Source organism: Xiphophorus couchianus, chromosome 8, assembly GCF_001444195.1.
Source record: "Xiphophorus couchianus chromosome 8, X_couchianus-1.0, whole genome shotgun sequence".
In the NCBI taxonomy this organism is placed as follows: domain Eukaryota; kingdom Metazoa; phylum Chordata; class Actinopteri; order Cyprinodontiformes; family Poeciliidae; genus Xiphophorus; species Xiphophorus couchianus.
This window is the reverse complement of record NC_040235.1, coordinates 14,574,978-14,597,380: the sequence shown is the minus strand read 5'-3', so window position 1 is coordinate 14,597,380 and position 22,403 is coordinate 14,574,978. Positions and strand designations below refer to the sequence as shown.

Genomic DNA, 22,403 nt, shown 5'->3' with positions numbered 1-22,403 from the left:
GCTGCAAAGTACTTCAAAACAGATTTAACTGCCTCTTTTGACATGAAGGTGTTTCATTTGCATAACAGGTTAAAGTAAATACAGCTACCTCTGTGTAGCAAAATGTAGGACCACGAGACAAAAATTATGTTAATGATATAACAGTAATAAATGAGGAAGTAGCACCTGATTAGCTAGGATGGAACCATAAAGAAGCACGATTAGTGGAAGGAGATGGTGAAGGTTTTAAGATGATTTGCAAAAGTTTTCATGCCCTAGAACTTTTTCCACATTTTATTACATTACAACCACAAACAGATTTTTTTTTTTGTGACAGACCAACACAAAGTAGTAGCAACTAAAAAGTTTTTTTAAATGTTTTTTTCATATGAATTTTCAAGGCTTTGTTTTAGGTCAGACTAACAGAAGGTTTTGATCTGAACGTTCAGGGTTGTTGTTCTGCGTGAAGCTGCTCCAGTCTTGATTTGTTTGCAGGTTTTAGTAGCTTTTTAAGTAGCTTCCTCTATTTAGCTCCGCCCATCTTCACGCCAACTTGGCCCAGCTTCCCTTACACTGCCGACTTTAAGCCTCCTCACAAAAATGTTTTATTTTGGTCTCATTTGACCAGGAATATTCTTCCTTAAAGATCAAATTTTTCACTGCTGGCTCTTCAGGAATGGACAAGAAAATTTGAATTATGGATAATTTCTTTTTCCCACTTTCCACTGACGTGCTTACTTTGATGTTGGCCAATCACACAAAATCCCATTGAAATACGCTGAGGTTTGTGGTTACAGTTGGGGGGAAAAAAACTAGAAAAAAGGTTCAAGGATATGAATATTTTTGCAAGGCACTGTAGATGACAGCATAATCAAAACTCAGAGGGTAATTCTTTCATCTATTTCCCAAATCAACCATAAACTATGCAGAGCTCTCAAATTGTTGCAAGCTTGATATTAAAAATATTTTCTTAACAAATAAGGGGGCTGAGACGTGGTCCAGGTAAAGTTGGGTTTGACTTCAGATTTATTTATTTTTTGTCATGAATGAATTACCAGGGAAACGTGTCCAGACTTTGTTTTCTAAAGCGGATCTGAAAAAGATTAAAAGTAAACTATTAAACCAAACTTGCTGGTTATGAGATGCATACTGTGAGATCTTAACCAAAACAACCTGTGAAGGCATGTTGTTTGGCACCCTAAACGCACCCTTGTGTGTGATGGATGAAATGGCTGATGTTTTTTTCTAATAACACACACGCACAAAGTCTTTTTCTCTGATATTGCACATCCTAATGAACAATGAGGGAGATCATACAGTGCCATGTGGCATGACAGTGTAAACCTTATCAACTCTAAAACCCTGGGATCTCAAATCTATCGCCACAGACCGTCTCAAAGCGTCCACAGAACCACCTCCTCTTGCCTCCCACAAGTAAGGATTTAAAGCAGAGAGTCGTGTCGGTGTCTGCTGTGCAGAGTGGGAGACCTGGCGCGGCCGGAGGACAGGTGGGACGAAGGGGGGAAATGTAGGCCAGAGGCAACAGTCTAGTCTGGAAAAAAAAATTCTTTCACAATTGTTGCAGCATCAGGTTCCTCCTCCGTGCTAAATCCAGGGCCACGCGCGCTCCAACGCAACGAAAAAAAAAAACATTTCAGTTTTAGGACTTGAAGACATGCACGGCCCGCACCACGTACTGCCTGCAGATGGGGCACTCGCTCATCCTCTTTCCGCATTTGGTGCAGGTCACCATGTGGCCGCATTCAAGCAACACGCAGTCGATGATGGCGTCCATGCAGATGCGACAAAGGTTTTCGTCCGCCGCCAGCTGAGCTCGGACTCCATCTGTGGAGGGAAATGGAAAGCATCACATGCATGTTATTGAACTGCACATAGATCAGAGTTCAGTTGATTTATTCATGGCACCCAAACCATCTGGCCTCTGTAACTCTCAAATGTTTTCTCTTGAGGTGTGATGGATTACGTTTTTGCAGAATTCTTTGTTCTTTTTTCTGACCCGCATCAATAACACTTTTATATATCTATCTGTAGTTACACCTTTAGTTTTTCAGTATTTTTTCTGTGTACTCTGGTGGCCAAGCAACAACATTTGGTTGCCAAATTCACTGCCGTGTTTTTGTGCAATGACAATAAGTCTAAATCAAATTATGTCCTCTTACCTTTGAAGAGAAAACAGAACTTTGTAACAGAACTTCTTAATCTTGTTGTTAGTGAATGCAGATTTTTTGTGTTTTTATTTGTAGGTTTATTTTGCCTTGATTGTATTTTGTCTTCTGTGAAGACAATTTTGATTCAGATGGCCTTTTAGTTATTTTTTGTTATTTCAAGTTAATGCTTTGTTGATTTCCTGACAGCAGATTAGATTATAAACATAAAACTGGTATCATCAGTGGTCTTCCTCTGCAGCATCAAAATGGATTTAAGTCTTAATTTAAACTACAACAAATAACTTTATATTCTGTAATTGTAATTTAAATGCTTTAAATCTGTGAAAAAATGGCAACTTGTCTGATGGATGGATTAATGGATGGATGGATGGATGGATGAATGGATGGATGGATGGATGGATGAATGGATGGATGAATGGATGGATGGATGGATGGATGGATGGATGGATGGATGGATGGATGGATGGATGGATGGATGGATGGATGGATGGCACATTGTTAAGATCATGAAGCACAAGATTAGTTTTTCCTGAACAAAATTAACTTGAGCTTCATATGTTGCAAGCCGCATTATCAAGTCATATCAAAACAGTGAACATTAGTGACGCATAAAAACATCATCAGCATGAGAAAGCAGTGAATTTAACACAAAAAGTAGAATGATGTGTCAGATAACTCCTGATGAAACAAAACATCTGTCAAGAAAACAGATGAGACCGACTGCATCTGTTGGTTATTAATTCACCTGTAAATTAAGTTTTTATTTTATTTTTTATTTAAAGCCAGTGTTCATTACTAGTTTAATCTTCAGCATGGATTTGAATTGATAGAAAACCAATGAATCAATACAAGGTCATGGTGCAACAGATTGCTACAGGAAAGGGATGAATGTGGATCAGTGCGTATTGCAGTCGAAAGGTTGTGGGCTTGATTCCACATACAGTCACATGCCAATGTGCTCCTGGGCACGTTGCCTGCCGATCAGCGTTTTGGTGCATGAATTTGTTAGTGCAATAGTGCAATTGGGTGAATGTGACTGTAAAGTGGTCAGTATGACAAGAAAAGCTCTACATAAGTTGAGTTTTTCCACTTTTCTCTTTCCTTTCCATATTCACAGTGACCTCAACTCTTCAGCTTCAATATCTTGATAACTAAGAACATATGGCACCTACGATTTTATATCGAAAAACTGCTGGATCCATGAAGTCTTTTGAGATTGTGGTATTGCACACACTAAAATTATGATTGCAATTGCGTTTTTATCTACCATGCAGCTTCAGTGCAAAAAGAATCAATTTGCTTCACAAAAAAGTTAAAAACAGAACATAAAGTTTGCATAAAGAGTGCAAACTTACACTTTACTTTATGACACAAAACTAAAATAATATTTTTACTTACATTTTAATATGGATCGCATAGGTTGATATAATATCACACATTTTATTTTTTACATTGAGTTTCTCAGTCCTTGACGAAAAAATCCATACAGAACATATTCTTCCAACTAATGGATTCTGTTATGATGCAACCCCATCAACAAATATATATTTATATTTTAGTTTATTATCTTTTCTGTTTTCCTCTTCCGCCTTTAGCCGGCACCAATCTGCTCTCTCATTTCTACATGCCAGTCAAATTCTGCAAGCTATTTCTGTAATTATTTGTCGAGCAGCTTCCTCCTGATTTGATTAAACTCAGACAGTTTTCATGCTCCAATTGAAGGGAGCGTTTCCCCCTTGTTCAATCCCAGCTAAGGAGGAGAAGCTACAGGCCTCAAATCATTTTAAATCGTGTCAGAGCACTGACTTATGGGAGTCAAATGCTGAGTGATCGGCCGGCTGGCCTAAATCCGACTCCCGCTGCCGTGACGGGCAAAAAGTCGATGCAACCCGCCTGCCCCCCTGCAGCTGGATGCAAAGTGGGCTAATAAGGTCCTGGAGGCCTTCGTGTCGGCCGAGATGCTTGACAATGTAATTACACCTGATGGAGACGTGCTGCTGCAGCAGTAATATGATGGCTCGTCAAGAGTTAAAAGCTTTAATAGGGCGCATTAATGACAGAATGAGAAGCTGTCCTTCAGAATTACAGGAGATGGCGCAGAGTGGGAAAGACACATGAAATGTGGAAACAGAAGCAGGCAGGAGTCAATGTCCATAACAAGATGCCGTACAGGATGGAAAGGATCACATGAGCAAAACAAATGGCTGCAGCATGCCTTTACTCTGTCTGCACAGCAGTTCATGAAGGAAATGAAAAAGTTAGCTTGGTTATATCTTACCTCCAACTCCACTGTTGCAAAGAGGTGGAGGATATGCAACCACTTCACAGATAAGAACGGGCAATAACAGTAAAAATCAATTAGTTTTGGGAATAACAAGTCTGTTCTTTAATGGAAATCAAAATCAAGGTACAGTTGTGCAGCAACGTTTTCTTTGCTTTGTATTTTACGATGCTTTGCAAAAGTATTCACATGTCAACTTTTTTACATCGGTGTATTCGATTGGGATTTTATGATTCATAAACAAAAAGAACTTCATAATTATAAAGTGGAAAAGAAACAATATATGGTATAATTTTTCCAGAGATAAAAACTGTAAACAAAGTCAAATCAGGTGAAACCATTTGTATTCACTAGTCATCTAATGAGTATTTTTTCACAGAGCATTAGTGGACAAACAGCTTCATGAAGCATAGAAAAATAGCAGACAGGTCAAGTTATGAAGAAGCTTAAACCAGGGTTAAATTAAAAAAAAAAAAAGTTCTGACTATGTTCCCAGCAAGGAAAAACTTGATAGAAACAGTCAAGTGGATCATGATAACTCTGAAGGAGCTGAGTGAGAATAGTAATGAACTTCAAATCTAGCCTTTATCTCAGGAATGTAGTCGTTGTTGAAAGAAAGCCATGAATAATCTTGTGCGCAGTTTGCTGTAGGGAGAACAGCAAACAGGATGCTCAGGTCAGATAAGATCAAAATGTAACATTTGACCTACTATTAAAGGCCGTGTGTGTCAGCAACAATAACACTGAACATCGTCCTGAACACATTACTCCCACTGTGAAACACGGTGGTGGCAGCATCATGCTGTGTTCAGAACTAAATCCAAATGAGAATCTGTGACGAGTCTTGAAAGCCTAATGTAAACAGCTGCTCTTCATCCAAACTTGAGCCATTTTACAAAGAAGAATTGGAAAATGTTTTAAAACAGCTGCATCTGTGATGATAAAAACAGGAGATTTCAATATGCTTGGACTCATGGAGGATGAAAATTAACTTAATTTTTATTTGTAAAATCTTTTACCCATGTGTCATTCCATTCCATTTCACAATTATGCTCCAATTCGTGTTGTTTTTTTTTTTTAATGTAAAATTGCAATAAAATACAATGAAGAATCTGTGCAAAAAGTGGTAAAATATGAAATAGTTGAAGAGATGTGAATACTTTTGCAAGGCACTTACTTCCCGATTTAACCAAAAACAATCAATTATCATAAAAAAATAATGCAATAATCCAAAAAATATTTACCTGCAGTTATGCTGACGTTTTCCACTAAAGGATAGCACGAAAAAAAGGGAGAAATTTAGTCAGGCATTAAGGTAATGATCAATGCAATAAAATAAACTTCAGAGTCCTTACTGGATTTCCTGTTCTGCTCGTTTTCCCTGTAAAGCCGATGAACTCGATCCAGCAGCTCCCACTTCTCGCAGCAGCCGGAATAATTGACAAAGTTTCTGGCGAGGATTTCTTTTAGCTGGCGGACGGAGAGGTTTTCTATGGCCTCCTCGTTGTCGAGATCAGACAGCGAGGCCCTGATCCTCCTCTGCGTCGCCGGGCTGACCTGCAATCCGCACGGGAGCACAGCTGTTAGTCACAGATTTTACTTTTTCAACAACGACGTCTGCGATACGAATCAGGCAAATCTGAACACAGCCAGCACCTCTAAGATGTTTTCAGCAGGCTCCAGGTTCAAAAGGGAAGCTGTCGGTGTGTCCTCATGCTCCTGTGGGAGTGAAATGTCTGTTAGCTTTCAAACTGATGCTTGACCGCAGTCGTCAGCATAATCAGCATTTTGATGCCTTAAAACGCCCATGAGGGTTGAAGAAAAATATCTCCAGAGAAAATATTTCTTCCTCTGTTGTGATTATGTCTTGTGTTCACACTGCCTGAATCTCATCTCACGCCAAATGAGAGAAAGCCCTAAAGCATCCCTTCAGTATGAAAAGAGTATTTTATTGGTCAGTTAGTTCAATGAAACTGTTTGATTTCAGTGAAAGCTGCCGTTTAGAGACGACACACAAACAGGAAGAGATGCGATTTCTTCCCAAGCCCTAACCAATCATAAAATAGCTTTCATGTGTACGGATTCATTACATTTGTTCTCAAACTGAGATTTAAAAAGAAAAAGAGTTCTTCAGCGATCTCGCAATGAAGAAGAAAGTACGGCAACGTTTCAGTCTAAATTATTAATAAACAAACTTGCCTCCAGCTGTTTGCAAGAGTCTTTCTGGATCATTTGTGGAAACCTGCTGAACATAATGGTTCCAACGTGGACAGGATTGGTCAAGAACTGAAAGAAAATCTGCACTTTGTCCTCACTTCCTATATGGCTTGTCAAACATATGATTGGCTTTTAGTGGTGTTTCACTTTTTTAAAGTGGTTTTTGCAATGCTAAATACCATTAAAAAACAAACTTGCAGTTGCTCCTAGTCAACAGTATTTCAGACTTCCTCTATTTTTTGCTGTTTTTGTCTGACCTGTGTGTTTGAGGTTACACAAATAAAGGTTAATATCTGACAAAAATAACGAGTGTAAAACCAAAATACAGTTTTCAAATGTTGATTTAATATGCTAAGAAATAATAGCTATCCCAACACATCTGGGCTTAAGTCAAACAGAAATCATCCCACTTGTTAAATCATGAATAAAAGTCACTGATGAATCCAATTCACTAGGTAGATTTAAGTGATGTGGAGAGCCTGAGAATCTGGATGACACAAAACTTTCTGATTTTAAATTCTGACAAGAGAGAAGATGAAAGACAAAGTCTTTCTTTGAGACAAAAACATTAACATAGAAAACAGAGCCAGAAGTTTTCTATTTCTAATTTGTCACAGGATGTTGCACTAGTGAATGTGTGCATGGTAATTTAGCTGTATACAATCTGCAAGCTTCATTCTGATTGCAGAGAATAATTATGACATGATTTCTTTGATGCAATAAAATATATGTCAACATTTGAGGACTATTTTATGCAAATTAAGTGTGACCAATATTTAAGTGTTATAAACACAGTAGTGGTTAATTTGGATAATGGAGGGAAAAAAATAACCTTGTGTTTGCAGCTGCAGAATGTAAGTGAATCTTGAATGTTTGTGATGTACAAACGCTAAGCTTAAAAATTGGGTTAAAAATCCTTCCTTTCTGACTGGAAAGATGATAACGTTTTGTTCTGACAATAAAATTATAATTAAAATCAAACTCAGACAATAACATGACATACAATCAAACACAGTTTAACTTTTCTTTTGTTGAGCAACACAGATAATACACAGATGTCGTCTGGCTACATTCTTCTACAAAACTTCTATCAGTCTAGATTGATTTCACTATTTGAAATAAGGATTACTACTAATTTAACCTTCTATTAACTGAATTTAAACTACAACAAAAGCAGCTGGAAAACAGCTGATCTGTTTCTGAGCATTACATCAGCCAATCATCCGCTTTTGTCCTCTTTTGTCTTCTTTTTATCTCCTTGACAAAAGGGAGCCTGTAACATCTAATATGATGGAGTTTATTGTTTCCACCTCAGTGCAATAAAACAAAACTATCTCGTTCTTTCTGTGCCTCAGCACATTCCAGCAGACCTCCGTCGTCCTCTAATGAAGACGTTTTAATAATGCATCCATCAGCGTAGCGGCGCGCCCGCCCTCGCGCAGACTTCATGCTCAGAGGAGACTTCTCAGAGACGCCGGCAGCAGCTCCACTCAGTCAAACAGCCAAGCCTTCTGGATCACATGGTTTCTGTGACTACGTGTTAGTTTTTGCACAGAAATTTTAAACAAAAAAAGGGACTAGTAGGAAGCACTTGCAAAGGAATGCAAAAGTTGCTCTGCCATGCCGAGCAGAACACTTTGAAAGCTACGCAACCAACATTCACAAACATCATCTGATGGCAGATGCAGTAAAAAACAACAAAGTGTAATCAGCATTTGGAAGATATACATGTTTGAGATCTCCACCAGCCATGTCGCACAATTCTTATGCCCAAAAACTGACTGACTTATTCTATGATTCCAGTTTGAGCTTAAACAACAAATAAAAAACATCATTTGAAAACCACAATACATTAAAGATCTGCTGTTGTTGTATCAACCTTCCAGACCTCTCAGGTCTTCCGGTTCTGGTCTGCTCTGCATCCCCAGAACCAGAACCAAACAAGGAGATTTACTCTTTGTCTAATAATGATATCTGTTTGGATCATCTGAAACATTTAAATGTAAAAAAAGCAAAGGAAAGCACATCTCTACCACAGTGACCAAAGATTTAACACAGTTTAATCTACAGGAGGACTGAAGTCTACGTCCCGACTGGCATTTTTGTTTCAGTAAACATAATTAGGTCAAATATGTTTGTTTCTAGGTCTGAGGATTAAATCCCCTTTACAATATGCAGACATTCGCTGACAGGAGTGACGGGACTCGGTGTTTCTATTCCCTGGCTTCAGCAGCAATGCCATGAGGCGAGTTTAACTTCTGTGATTGTTACATAACAGAATCAGTTCATGTAACAGACCTATAAAAGGCAAACGGTTTAAGCTGCCTCACTGGCCCGACTCAGGGCTCTGCACTCTGACGCAACACAAACACAGCTGTTTCCAGCTGGACCCTGAAAACCCAAGGAAAAGAGGAAAAGAAAAGGATTTTCAGGCTCGATTCGGGTTCAGTTTTGCACAAGAGGGCGACTGTTTGTGTGACTTCAAACAGTCACTATGAAGAGCTTGAAAATAAGTTTGTTTCTCCCTTGAAATTAATTATTGTGGATAGAATGAGGGCAGATGTGAAGGAAGTGCGGCGTATGTTGATGAGGGATGGATGTTTGTGTGCACAGCAGGGTGGAGCGCGGAAACCAACCTGGCTGGGGGTCCCTGAACTGTCACTCGGGCTGAGCGCGTCCCCCTGAGAGGCAGACAGGACCGACAGTTCGGAGGCGGAGCGCGTTGCGGAGGGCGGCGACGCCGCACGCGAGTGGGGGAGCGAGTGGAGACTGTCTGTGTCTTCTCCCCCATCCTCTTCCTCATCGCCGCACGTGTCGTCGTCCTCATCTTCCTCCTCGTCCTCTTCCATCACGGGTCTCGGGGTCTCCCGCGTCCCTTGGTGGCAGAGCACCAGGTCGACCAGGTCCTCCTTCTCCCTGCACGTGTCGGTGGGGATGTTGCGCAGCAGCAGGTACTGCCGCAGGTCTTTGACCCGCAGCTGCATGAGGCGCGGCCGCTGGAAGGCCGTGCCGCGCAGCAGGTGGCAGGTCGTGCAGCAGCGCAGGTTTTCCTGCAGCACCGAGCAAAGGGCACAGAAACTCTTCTTACAGTCACAGCAGATGTGCTGCAGGGAGACACGAACAAGATGCACATCAGATCAGCTATTCTCTTTATTGTGCACGAAGCAGCGTTTTTACAAACAAAACTATTTGTTTTATTCAAGTCTGACAGACAAATGGAGCAGCTGAACTGTTTGTACTCATGTGAGCTGATGCTTTGATAAATAAAACATGAGCTCAAGTATTCATACTCTTAGAACCTTTTTATTTTATAACTTCCAAACAGCATAATTACTATATGGAAAGAAAATGATTGATGGTTTCTAGATTTTATTGGAAGAAGTGTAGCATTCTGTCCCCGAGTCAATAATTTGTTAAATCATCTTTTGCTTAATATCTTTTAGTGTTTGTCTCTACCAGCTTTGCATATCCAGACAAAAGTGGGTTGTGACAATCAATTAATCGCACGATAAATTAAAATGAACGTGATAATTTTCATTTACTTGATTGTTTATTTTTCTAGTGTCTCTCTTTCTCTACCAAAGACTGGATGACAAAAATGCTTCAGTCTGGTGTTTTAGCCTCAACCAGCCTCTATTTTGAAGGACAGTTTTGTTTACAGAGATTTCAGTATCTATTTTAATTATTTGTTGTTTCCTGTGAACCAGCAGCAAGAAGTCCAACCTTAATCCAGCCATTTTCTTGGTGAGAGCAAAGAAAAGTGAGACAAACCGTTTGTAGCTTCTGCCGATGTTTGACATTTATCATTGATACAGAGCGACAGAGTAGATTGACACTTCAAATGAACAGAAAAGCAGGTCAGCCGTGGCGGTAAACATTTCCTTATCGCTCGAGCACAACTGAGCCCTGGATCCACCAGGAGCACATTTCCAGCGTAACAGACGGATTTCTTCAATCGGCTGCAGCTTATCCCCCGGTGGGACTTTTTCCACGCCACGAAAATACCACGCTGACACTCAAACGCTGAGTCGACCCGCCGTCGGAGGGAAGGCAACTGGCTGGGTGTGGAGGATGAAAGTGCGATCTGAAGCAGTGAGCGGAGAGGAAGCTGGGAACGGCAGAGTTTTTATCAATGTCTCCGACTGCCAGACAAATCTATTCAGCTACAAAACTCCGGGTTGGACAGGAAGACTGGAAATGTCAAGATTACCGCGACTCTGCAGAGTATCACGTATGTCAAACCCAACATTTATATATAAAGATCAGATTAAGAGATAAGTATCAGACTGTCATTCAAGTTTGACTCTAAGTTTGTGCATTTTGTGACACCCCAGGTGTGACAAAAGAAAAGAAAAGAAAAGAAAAAGTAGGCAAATCCTACAAAACCATGCATAAAAAACAAGAATGGAAAAGTTTCAACTCTTCATTGTGTTAGTTTGCACTATTTTTAAATAAAAATAATCCTGAGATCACAGCATTTGATTAGGCATAAGACTGAAAAGTTCTATTAAGGTATTTTAAATGAGTTTGCGCGATTGAACAAAGACTCAGTAATTATGAATGTGTTCCTTGAATGCATCATTAAACTCCATTTAAAAAGCAGCATGCAGTCACAACATAAAAAGAAGACTGAAAATTAATCTTAAAAGAGTCGCTTTAGAGCAAAAAGATGAAGGTGAGCCAGGTATGGCGATTCACAGATTTCTGTGGTGAGGAGAAAACGTTCTTATTTTCTGCCTAAATGTGTTATGTACCCACCCAGCTCTAACCTCCGCCTGTGTTTACCTTGCGTCTGAAGACGGAGAAGGCCAGCCCGCAGGCCTTGCAGAGCTGCCCGGCGCTCCCTGAGCTGGTGGGGGGGTAGGTAGAGTACCCTGCGCTGGGGGCAAAGCGGAAGGGCCCCGCCCCTGCTCCGAAGCCCGGCTGCGGTGTCCGCACCGTTCCCGTGCCCATCACCTCGTTCAGCAGCCCGCAGCATGACGCCCACATGGACGACGCCCCCGCCTGCCGAGGGCAAACACACACATCGCACGCTCACTAGCGGGGAACATGTATCCTCACATTCTGCTTATGTTGCAGTCAATAGCATGCGCTGTTTTGACTCAATCTAATCACGATTTTTAACTGTGGAAGACTTGCACAGATTGAAACTCTCGCTATGTGTTTTTTGTTGATGCAATTCTGTGTCACACATTTCTGTACTCCTTTTCAGGAACTTTGCATGATGTAAGAGCTGGAATTTATCAAATAAAGTCATGTGTTTTCACTGGAGAGCACAAATTTCTCTGACTTTATCATCGATGTGAGACATTAAAAAATAGTTTTTACATGTGATCCCTGCAAAGCCGGAGTCATTTGGACAAATCAAACATGCCAACTTTCACTATGCAAGAGTATAGAAGAAATATATAAAGGTATTATATTTATAATATCATTTGTGCTGATATTCACAAATGATTATATTATATTCACCATGTTGGCTCTGAGACTTAAACAGGTGTTTGAAAATGTGTGAAATGCTCTTGGTTGTTGTGGCTCAGCTCTGTGTTTTCTACTAAAACCCTGTAGATGACTGCAGTAACTAACAGCTTATTTGCACCTCCCTCAATTTCTTTCCATCAAACCCAGAATGCATTTCACCCTTTAGTGACAGTATATCGTGCAATGAAAATCTGACTACCAGGCACAAATATAACAGAGGAAGAAATGAGTCTGGGTGAATTACACCATCATAACAGTTTTCTAGCATCTGGTGGAAAAACACACACACACACACGCCGCTACTGCCAGGGCAACGCTGGGAATATTAGCACAGCCTCAAAAGTAAATAGAAAATCCACAGGATAAAGTCTCATGTTGAGCAGATATATTGCCTCGTAACATTTTTTGGGAAATCAAAACAAAACTCAAAAAAATAAACTGTGTCAAGTTAAGTTCAGATTTTGATACAGTTTCTTTCAATTACATGACAATAAATTAATTTGCTTTGCTTTGCTTAATTGCATCCAATTCAGTACAGTTTGGCACTAATTGTAATAAATTCAGTTCAGTTTAATTCTATTAATTTCAGTTCAAATTAATCGAATAAAAACAATTCAGTTCATTTTAGTTCAGTTGAGTTGATTTAAACTCAGTTTGCTTAAACTTTGTCCAATTCAATTTAAAGTGTTCAGTCCACTTTAATTTGGTAAATCCGGTTTAGTTCACTTTATTTCATTTCAGTTCAGATTAGTTTCACTCGGTTTAAGTCAATTTAATTAAATTGTATAACACAAAATTTATAAATATTCCTTTTATTCAACTAAGTCCAGTCAGAATTACATTAAAATGAATTTTTATGCAATTCAAAACCATTGGATTCAGTTAATTATAAATGCTTATGAGTGAAAATGTTTCTATTAAAGGAAATTGATCAGTAACGTGTGTTTTACATCACTTTTAAGCATTATTAAGCTAGATAAAAGGAAATGCAATGCCTTGTTGTTTGGCAGATTGGAATTCACAGGAGATAAAAACTCCCGACGTTTCGGTTTGCTTCAGCAGTGCCGAGTCACGGAGCAAAGACGGTGCGTTACGAGCCGCGGCTCCTCGGAGCATACAGATGAGATGTGGGAGGAGAAAGAATACTTCTTCTGTTGCTCCCCGGCTTCCTGAATCGATAGCTGACACGAGCTTAATGTAAGGCGGCTCTGTGTGGAAAACAATGCAATCCGCCGGGTCCAGCCACGTCCCGTCTTAAGACAGCGCTTTGCTCGGAGTTGTCACAAACACCCTGTGATCTGACCTCACCCGTCTGCTCAGGGATTCCTTATGTAATCTTTAGGAACAAGGCTCTATTTGTGGAGTCAGGTGGGGAAGGAGGCAGTGCGGCCAGACAGTCAATGTGTCTCCCTGCAGTCGTGTCCTTTTAAAGTTCAAATCAATAATATTTAACAGCTTCTTGTAAAGTCTGTCCATTTCTGCTTGCTTGTCCTTCTGCTTATTTATTATTCAACTGATTGAAAAAATCTTAAGTCATTTCAATCTTTCCTACTAGGAAATTATTAATTATTGATTTATCTTTTAGCAAACTTAGTTTACACCAGTGTTTCTCCATTTCAGTCCTCAGGCCCCCCTGCCCTGCATGTTTTAGGTGTTTCCCTTCTGCCACACCTGGATTGAATCTGTGGGTGATTAACAGGCTCCTGCTGTACTTGTTGGCTGCAGAAGAGATCATGTAATCATTTGGATCAGCGGTTCTGGTATAGAGGCACATCTAAAACATGCAGATCGGGGGGGGGGAGCACTGGTTTATGCCAACTTGAATTGCAGAATTTAAAAAACACATTTTTCAGTCAGAACAACAGAAAAGTCAGAGATATTAGCGAAAATGAGCCACAGTGCCATCGCATTTGTTCATACATCCAGTCTTGTTTTCCTGCATAACACTTTGCTTTGCTCAGCTGATGGTATGAACTCGACTGGAGGTTTTACTGCTTAACAGTCTCCCTGGTCAGATACGTTCTCCCTCATCCTGAAGGGAAAAGGCAACATTTACTGCATTCTCCAGGACAGGAGGAGAAGCCACTGCAGTCCGGCTATAAAAAATGAGACTTATCTGGCTGTTTGCCAGCAGCTCGACTTCCCCCACTGTCACTTCCATTAGCAGGCTCAAAGCCCTGCAGGCAGGGAGTCCCAGACAAACAAGCAACAAGAGCTTCTTTACAGGAGACCTATGAGCTCTTCCAGAAACATGGACGGCGTTTTTGTTCTCTCATCATCTTTGGTCAAATATTTGGCAAGCAATGGAGGTATTTTTCTGAAATTAAACACCAGCAAATACAAAGCAACAGAGTTTCCATTTCTTCGGTGGAAAACTTGACTTCATAAAACCAGATAAAAATAATTCAGTTCAATCAGCCCAGTGAATTCATTCAGTTTAGTACAATTCAGCTTAGCTCAGTTCAGCATAGCTTAGTTTAATGTTTTTCAGTCTGGTCAGTTCTGTGAAGGTCGGGGATACATAACATATTGGCACTAATATCAGTATCGGCTGATATAAGTCATTTTTTAACAAACAGTATCAGTCATATAAATGAAACTCACTGCCATCTTGTTTCTGGAGAAGGAGAGAAGGATGCTGGTCATGTGACAGTGATAGTGACGCCGTGGGAAACTGCAGATAAGCAGCGGTGAAGTGTGTGGTCGTTTTCTTAAATGTGTCAAAAGGGTAGTGGAATGTTTGTAATGTACAGCAAAGAAAAAAATTAAGAGAGCACATCAGTTTCTCTGATTTTACTCTTCATAGGCATATTTTTGAGTAAAATCGACATGTCTCCAAAATTCCAAGCAAAAATTTAGTTTTCATTTGCAGAAAATCAGAAATGGTCAAATTAACAAAAAAAAAGATGCAGTGCTTTCAGACCTCAAATAATGCCACGAAACAAGTTCATATTCATTTAGAAACAACAACACTAATGTTTTAACTCAGGAAGAGTTCAGAAATTAATATTTGGTGGAATAACCAGGAGGTTCAGTGCAGTGGGCTCTTCATTTTATCCAGAGACAGGCTGCCATTTTTTCCACCTATGTAGTTAAAACATAAAAATTACAATTACAGCGCATAAAATAATTTGCCGTAAATTAAGACTCAAATCCATGAGTCTTAGAACCACTGATCAAATCTGTTGTCAGGAAATCAATAAAGTATTAACAAACAAATCACAAAAAGGCAATCTGAATCAAAATTGTCTTCACAAAATACAAAATTATACCAATCAGGGCAAAATAAACCTGCAAATCAAAACAAAAAAATCCATCCAATTTAAGATTCAGTTAATTACAATTCAGTTTAATTAAATTCTTCTAAATTAAATTCAATTAAATTCATGTCAGCTTAAATTAGTTTTAATTTTCTTTAGTTTAATTTAAGATTTGGTAAATTCCTTTCAGCTCAGTTTGCTTTACTATATTTCAGGTCAGTACAGCTCAGTTCAATTAAGTTGCAACCAATTTAAAAAGTCACTTTACATAACAAAAGAGCACCAACAATATCAATATAAGCAAAAGACTCACATTTATTCAAGTTACGGTTCAAAACTATTGGATTTAATTAATAACAAATGCATGAGTTAAAGGAAACCAGTAAATGTCATCAAACTTCTTGCATCCAACCTGGTTGTGTTTCAGAAACTGACAGAGGCCCAGACTTAAATAGAAATCCTACAGGGAAAAGACTCATGTAGATAAAAAAGATGTCTGACCTCATAAAATGAGCCTTTTTTTGGTGAACAAAATGTAAAAAGAGACGCTGTGGCATCTGGAAAGCTAAATCAGAAGTAACTGGGTCAAAGAGGCAGACCAAAGTGTTTAATTAGGACTAAAAATGAGTCAGAAAACGCAAAACAAAAAAACATTTTTGGGCCTAATTAAGGTGGATTTTAATGAATCGTGGTACAAGTATGAATTTTTGGCACTAACAAGTTCTCCATCCAGCAACTAAAACTCCCTTCAAACGCAGCCTTATGAAACATTTCCACATGGTCCATGTTGAATTAGTGATGTATGACAACTTGGCTTTTGAGGTCAGTCAGCTGCAGGGTGGATTAAAATGTCTGCGTCATCACAGTTTCTCCGAGCGCACCCTCTATGACATTTCTCTTTGGATTTTAGACATATTTAATGGAAATGAAGACTCCTGGTAAAAAGAAACACTGTGATTCAAGTCCTTGATAAAGGTAATGCTTTTTTAAAAATCAAGGAATGTGTGATTTTTACAACAAAATGCTTCAAACGAGATGCTGCTCATGTATCTGTAGAGCTTAGAAATGGGAGTTTTCTGTTTAGCTGCTTTTAGCGAATAGAAAAGATCTTTTCAGTCACTTGATTGGTGCTTTACTAATGTTTTACACATCATTCTAAAGAATAAAATGGGAACTTAATCAAATATTATGTCGTCCTCGAAAAAAACCCCAAACATTTATCTCAAGTGACTTGCTAGTAAAATGACAGTTAAATACATTAATATAAGGAAGTTGTTTCTTTATGTAGATATTTGGTTAAAACAGACAATTAATTACAAATGCTAAATAAGTAGTTTGACGATATCAGATAATGAGTCGAAGTACGATGCATTTGGAGCATATTGAAGGAGTGGAGATAAAGCTGAAATGGGCTGAGATGAGCTCCTTACACTGTTCCTTAAATGGCTTGGCCTGAAGTGAACTGTCTATAAAAATGACTCTCAGCTGAAAAGCCAAATAGATATTGCAACAGCTCTATTCACAGAAGCAGCTTCATTAAATAAATGTCCAAATAAATCAGACAAAACATTTTCTGATTTATTTGATTTTTACTTCTTTTTTTAACGTTTGTCATCCCAGACCCTAAAATTCAAAAGTATTATAACTGTTTTTACTTAAAGGTATAAAAAACAATGTACTACAATGCATTATGAAGTGCTAAAAAGTTACATAAAGTGCAAAACAACCAAGTTGTGACGTGAAACAAATATATATATATATACTGTATATATACATATAACATCTGCAATGTTTTGCAAAGATATTCATATTAATTTCACGTCACAACCTCACACTTCACTGAGTTTTATTGGATTATTATGTGACACAACAACACAAAGTTGTACATAACAACAAAATGAGGAGAATAATAATTGGTTTTCAATTTCTTTTACAAATAAATAGGTCTAACTGAAATCCAGAGCCATAAATTGCCTTCAGAAGTCATCTACTTTGCAAATAGGCATCATTTGGGTATAATCTAATATAAAAACATAAATCATCATCCTGTGTAGATGCTATTCTTTAGCTGAGACAGAAACTCTGTTTAGAGCTGACGGGAAGATGGATGTAGGTAAATATGAGAGTATTACTGGAAGAAAATCTGATGGAGGCTCCAAAAGAGTCAGGACTGGGATGGAGGTAAATTTTTCGGGAGGAAAAAGTAACATTCATACATTTTAACCATGTGTTAAAAAAATGGTCCAATCAAAGTCCAAATCTAAATTCATAACAGAATCTGTGGCAAGATTTGAAAACTGCTGTCCACACACCTGCATCCCCTCTGAAAGAATGTGAACAGTTTTCCTGTGGCATACAGTTCTCCAATGTATTGACAAATGCACACCACACCTTTCAGATTTTTGCTGGTACATAAACAGTTCTGGTCTGCACATAAAATACATTGAAGCTTTAACTTGTAATATGACAAAATTAGGAGAAATCCAAAGGCTATGGGTCACTTTTACTCAGATTGCTTAAGCGAATAAAACCCAGACATGCTTGCAGCTTTGCTGGTTCCAATAAACCGTATCCAAAATCTAGTCGGTTGTTTCCGCTCTGCCCGTTTAATATCTTTTAATGTAAGCTGATACTGACAGTAAGAACCCAGATAATATCTCTAAATCAGTCATTGGAGTGACTTGCAACACAAAATACCGTCCTGCTGTGTCCAAACCGATAATTCTGCATTAAAAAGTTCTCCTTACTGTAAAAACAAATGTATATATTTCTAGAGAAATGTAGCAGCAGATGGAGGTATTGTGAGGAATGTTGATGTTACCGTTTCAGGAGAGCGAAGTTAACCTACAGAAAAGGCAGCGCTCTCTTCGTCATCTCACTTTACCGTCTTGTCACTCAGGCCCGGTCTGTGCGTCTGTCCAGCCATCAGTTCCCACATCTAAGTACCAAACAGATGGTGCTATCAGGGTAAACTCTGCACCTTCCATCCTCCACTGTCTCATCGGCGCTTTTCATTTCCTCTTCCTCTTTGTCGCCCTTTTGCATCAGCTCCAAATGCCATTCACTCCCTGAGAAGGTAGATTCAGTCAGGGATATTACCGTCGCTGAAAATGAACCCGATGCGGTTCAGCTGGAGGATATTGTGTGTGTTTGTTTTTTTTAACAGACTTTGAAATGTTTTGTTGGGCATGTTCAAAGAAAGCCAACATGATAACTGACGCTGGTCCAGCATCTCCGTAGGAGTCGGAAAAAATCTGGAATTTGATTTTAGTAATTTCCAGGCCTGAAGAGTTTGGAAATATATTTGTATGTGCAGACTTGTTCCCTCATAATATTGCCTAATTACTGTGTTGTTTGTGTCCTTCAGTCCTTCTGTCTAGTATCCTCCCTTCATGTGCCTCTCGTTTTCTTTCTTCTACCCTTCCTTCCTTTTTTTTGATCTGTCTTCCTTCTTGTATCCTTCATTGTAAACTTTCTGCTTTGAGTTCTTCCTTATGTCCTTCCATCCTTGTGTTCCTCCTTCATTCCTTCTTTGTGTTCTTTGCTGTTCTTTCATTTTCTCCTTCCTACTAGCCTTCTTTTTATGCCTTCTATCCAAGTATGTAAAAGTATGTAAGTTTTCCATGAGAAATGAGTACGGGCCTCGCATCTGGCTTCAGGAAACCATTTGGAGATGTAAAAAAAAAAAATGAAGCTATCACCAGAAATGTGTGCCTCCTGGATGTCCTTAATAGCTTTGGACCTTTTCTTCTTCCACTTTAGATGACAAGCCTGAGGTGAGTTTTGCCTAATTTGCAACAAAATGCGATCTCCAAAACAAAACTGCAGCATATTTTCTTTTACTTATATAATTATTGGTAGTTTTAAAAATATAAAGAAAATCAACTGTGCATGTAGAAGCAGTGTGGATGCAGTCAAGTTTTTATGTCGTGACTACAGCAGCCTCCATGCAGCAGTATATTTCACAGCTTGAGAGCAATGCTTGCACACAGCAGCGCCGTCCCGCATCCACAGGGGCAGAAAAGCTGCTTTTTAATTTAAACCCGATTAGTCAATAAAACAACGCGTCCATTTAGCTTCCCGGGGACAGCGTGAGTGAGGATGTGCCTCTGGGAAAATTTACTTCCCAGAGTTAAGCCGCCTGTTTCTCTTATCAGCCTCAATTTTGTGATTAACAACTGTGGAAAATGTGTCAATCTCAACCCAGATAAAAAAATGTAAAAAGCCTTATTTTCAGTGACAATTAAAGACGTGTATAAGTGAAACTGTTTAATCAGAACCAACCCACGTCTTCAGTGACTGTTTCCAGAATAAATAAGTACTACAGATTCTCTGAGTCTCCATTCAATGTCTTTGTTTTAATTTTCCAGCACTGGTTAATCTCAGCAAACTCTTACGTGTTAAAGTGTATTTCAGGTTTAAGTGAAATTGTTGGTTTCTGGCTGACAGAAACCAGCAACAGTTGGATGATTTAAATATTTGTTTTAGCAATAATTTATTCTATTCAGTTGCTTTCCTTTTTTGTACCATGTGACATATTCAAGATAACTCACATTACAATTTATACAGTTAAAAACATGTCATATTAAGAATATGATGAAGACTATACACAAAGTAAAGTATTATTAGTAGTAATAGGAGTAGCTTAGTTTAATTTACCTACCTCATAATTACCTACTACATAATTGACTTTGAAACTTTGTCGGTTTCAAAGCCAAACAAAACACATTTGCTTCCAACATAACGTAAAAATATGTTAAATCTAAACTTTACACCTCACAGTCCTACTCCTTACAGATTTTTCCCCAAATCCAGAAACACACAAAGCTAAAAAGCACACAGTTGTGAACAATTTACTTGAATATGATTACATTTCATATAACATAAAAAAATATACATGCCTTGAATATTTTTTAATTCTCTTTCTGTCATTTAAGCAAGCAGTAGGTATATATATATATGCATTGATTTAGTAATTGATTATTCCTTCCCTTGGGTGTAAATATGTGACTCAGACGATGATTTCCACTCACGTTTTTGATCCCAATTATTAGTTTTTAGAAATTAAATCTATACGTTTCATTGGCTCTTCAGCTTTTAATGCACTTTTAATTTGTCTTTATATTTATTGATATCACACAGATTTTATATTGTGGCTCTTAATAAATGCTTACCAGTAAGTGTATTAGTTGCTCAAATTAACTGTAGACTTTATTCTACATCAACTACTATTAAACTACTATTAAAATGGCTATTATTACACTTTTAAAATCTATGCATCTTAAATGTTACCTTCAGATTCATCTTTTTTCCCCATCACTTCCTGTTTTTATTGTGTGTAAAACGGACTGTTTTACCCTGGTTGTGTATAAAAAGTAAAATAAAGACAAAACAAGAGTGATTAGATATTTTCCAAAAACTTTACCCTATAGCTGCGGTCATAATAATAACAATAATAAATAAGTTAAAATCTGTAACTGTGATAAACAAGGCAGACGGTTATTACTTGGGAACCACAGTTTGTGTTTTCCAGAATGTTACTATAGTAAACGACTATGTTGTTGTTGCAGCTGCTTTCCCCAGGGTGCCAATAAAAGTGTTTTCTTTATGTCGTTTTATCTGTGCTTTTCTTTCTGACTCTGTCTGTTATGTTTGGATTAAATGACGCAGAAATCCATGTTATTTCTGATGCAGAACAGGATTATTGAGCAACGCAGCGAACTGTTTCCCACTTGAAGCAGCAACATGTTATCCAGCTAATGGCACTAGATGCACAGTGCTGATTTGCTTTAAATGTGATTGAAGGCTACTTCTTCCTCGGCAGGTGGATTCCAGAAGCTGCAGCAGCGGTTTCCACACTTAACAGCAGGTGATAAGCAGTTTTTCACACTGTGTTCTCACACTGATGCCTGATTGTGCATGACAGTTCACCTTTCTCCAGAAAAGCCACCACTACCAGCAGCAGCAGCAGCAGCAGCAGCAGCAGCAGCATTAGGGCTCCTATGACATCATCGCCATCCTCTTCTTCATCAGTTATCAGCCCGGATCGAGCTACTGCTTCATCACCTTTTATATCCAGTGCTGCTGCAAGCACACCGTGCAGACTGCACACACAACAAGACGGAAGGGGGGTGAACAGCTCCGGACCTGATGAGGAGATCCTCTCCTGTCCAGCCCGAGACAAGCAGCCGCTCCGCCGCCTGACCGCCGCGTCTCTATCCCGTTAGAGCGGATTATAGCCTGACGGGGAATGGACGTCTATGCCAGAGCTTTAGTCCACTAAACTATCACGCCGGGGTCAAAGCTGGCTCATTAGAAGGCTACACATTGTACCCAATGTTTATCAGCATGGCTGGAAACGCACAGGAAACGTTTATAAAAGCACAATAGGGAGACAAATACAATCTGACAGCGCGTATTTAGATGTTAAACTCAAGTTGGACTGCAAATCCAGAATTTTAAGCTTGCTTATTTTCTGTTTTTATAGATTATAAATTAGAATTAATTTACCTTAAAGGTGCAGGGGGTTTTCCCCTGCTTATCCCTGCAGAATCGTGCACAGTTTACAAAAAGAAACATATCACCTTTAACGCAAAAAAGGGCCACAAATATGTTTAAAATAGATGCACATACCTTCATTTCTCTCCCCCCCGTTAGAGGAATTTGCCGAGTAATGTCACAGCGACGACCATTGCCAGCGCAGAGGGAATCAAACCATTACGTCTTCCCTCTCTCCAGCTGCCAGTGTGAGTGGAGCAGGCATAACGCAACTGTTAGGAGAGCTGCAGCCAATTGGAGACGTGGATCAGCCGCTGGTATCTTTAGCAGCCAATCCATTTCAGCGTCTTGTCCAAAGTGGGCGTTCTGGTCTGTGCGTAATGACGCATCGTACAGCGCTGCTTTATCGTGGAGAATAAACATAGCATTATAGAATTTAATTTCTTTTTTTTTTTTTTAAATGCCGCAGAAAATCGAAATGCATTTATTAATGAGTTT

At 39.0% G+C, this 22,403-nt stretch overlaps 1 protein-coding gene across 4 annotated transcripts; it reads right to left on the bottom strand.

The window, feature by feature from the left end:
* Nucleotides 1–340: 340 nt before the first annotated feature.
* Nucleotides 341–22,190, bottom strand: rnf34b (ring finger protein 34b). Of its 4 annotated transcripts, XM_028024996.1 has the most exons (8): nt 22,041–22,188; nt 11,452–11,670; nt 9,303–9,770; nt 6,106–6,168; nt 5,805–6,006; nt 5,694–5,717; nt 4,447–4,488; nt 341–1,824 (listed from the first exon to the last, which is right to left on the bottom strand). In XM_028024996.1, exons 1-8 carry the CDS (start codon nt 22,044–22,046, stop codon nt 1,640–1,642), a joined length of 1,209 nt encoding a protein of 402 aa, XP_027880797.1. In that variant the 5' UTR covers nt 22,047–22,188; the 3' UTR covers nt 341–1,639. The 4 variants fall into 4 exon arrangements, with proteins under 4 accessions (XP_027880797.1, XP_027880799.1, XP_027880798.1 ...); XM_028024998.1 differs by lacking the exon at nt 6,106–6,168 and having other exon boundaries at nt 22,041–22,190; XM_028024997.1 differs by lacking the exon at nt 4,447–4,488 and having other exon boundaries at nt 22,041–22,189.
* Between the last annotated feature and the right edge of the window lie 213 nt (nt 22,191–22,403).

Excerpts from the sequence above, each read along its gene's own strand:
- rnf34b (XM_028024996.1), bottom strand. Across the intron at positions 5,718-5,804 it reads CGAGCAGAACAGGAAATCCA|TGGAAAACGTCAGCATAACT; the intron begins GTAAGGACTCTG and ends GCTATCCTTTAG. Across the intron at positions 4,489-5,693 it reads AAACGTCAGCATAACTGCAG|TGGTTGCATATCCTCCACCT; the intron begins GTAAATATTTTT and ends TTATCTGTGAAG.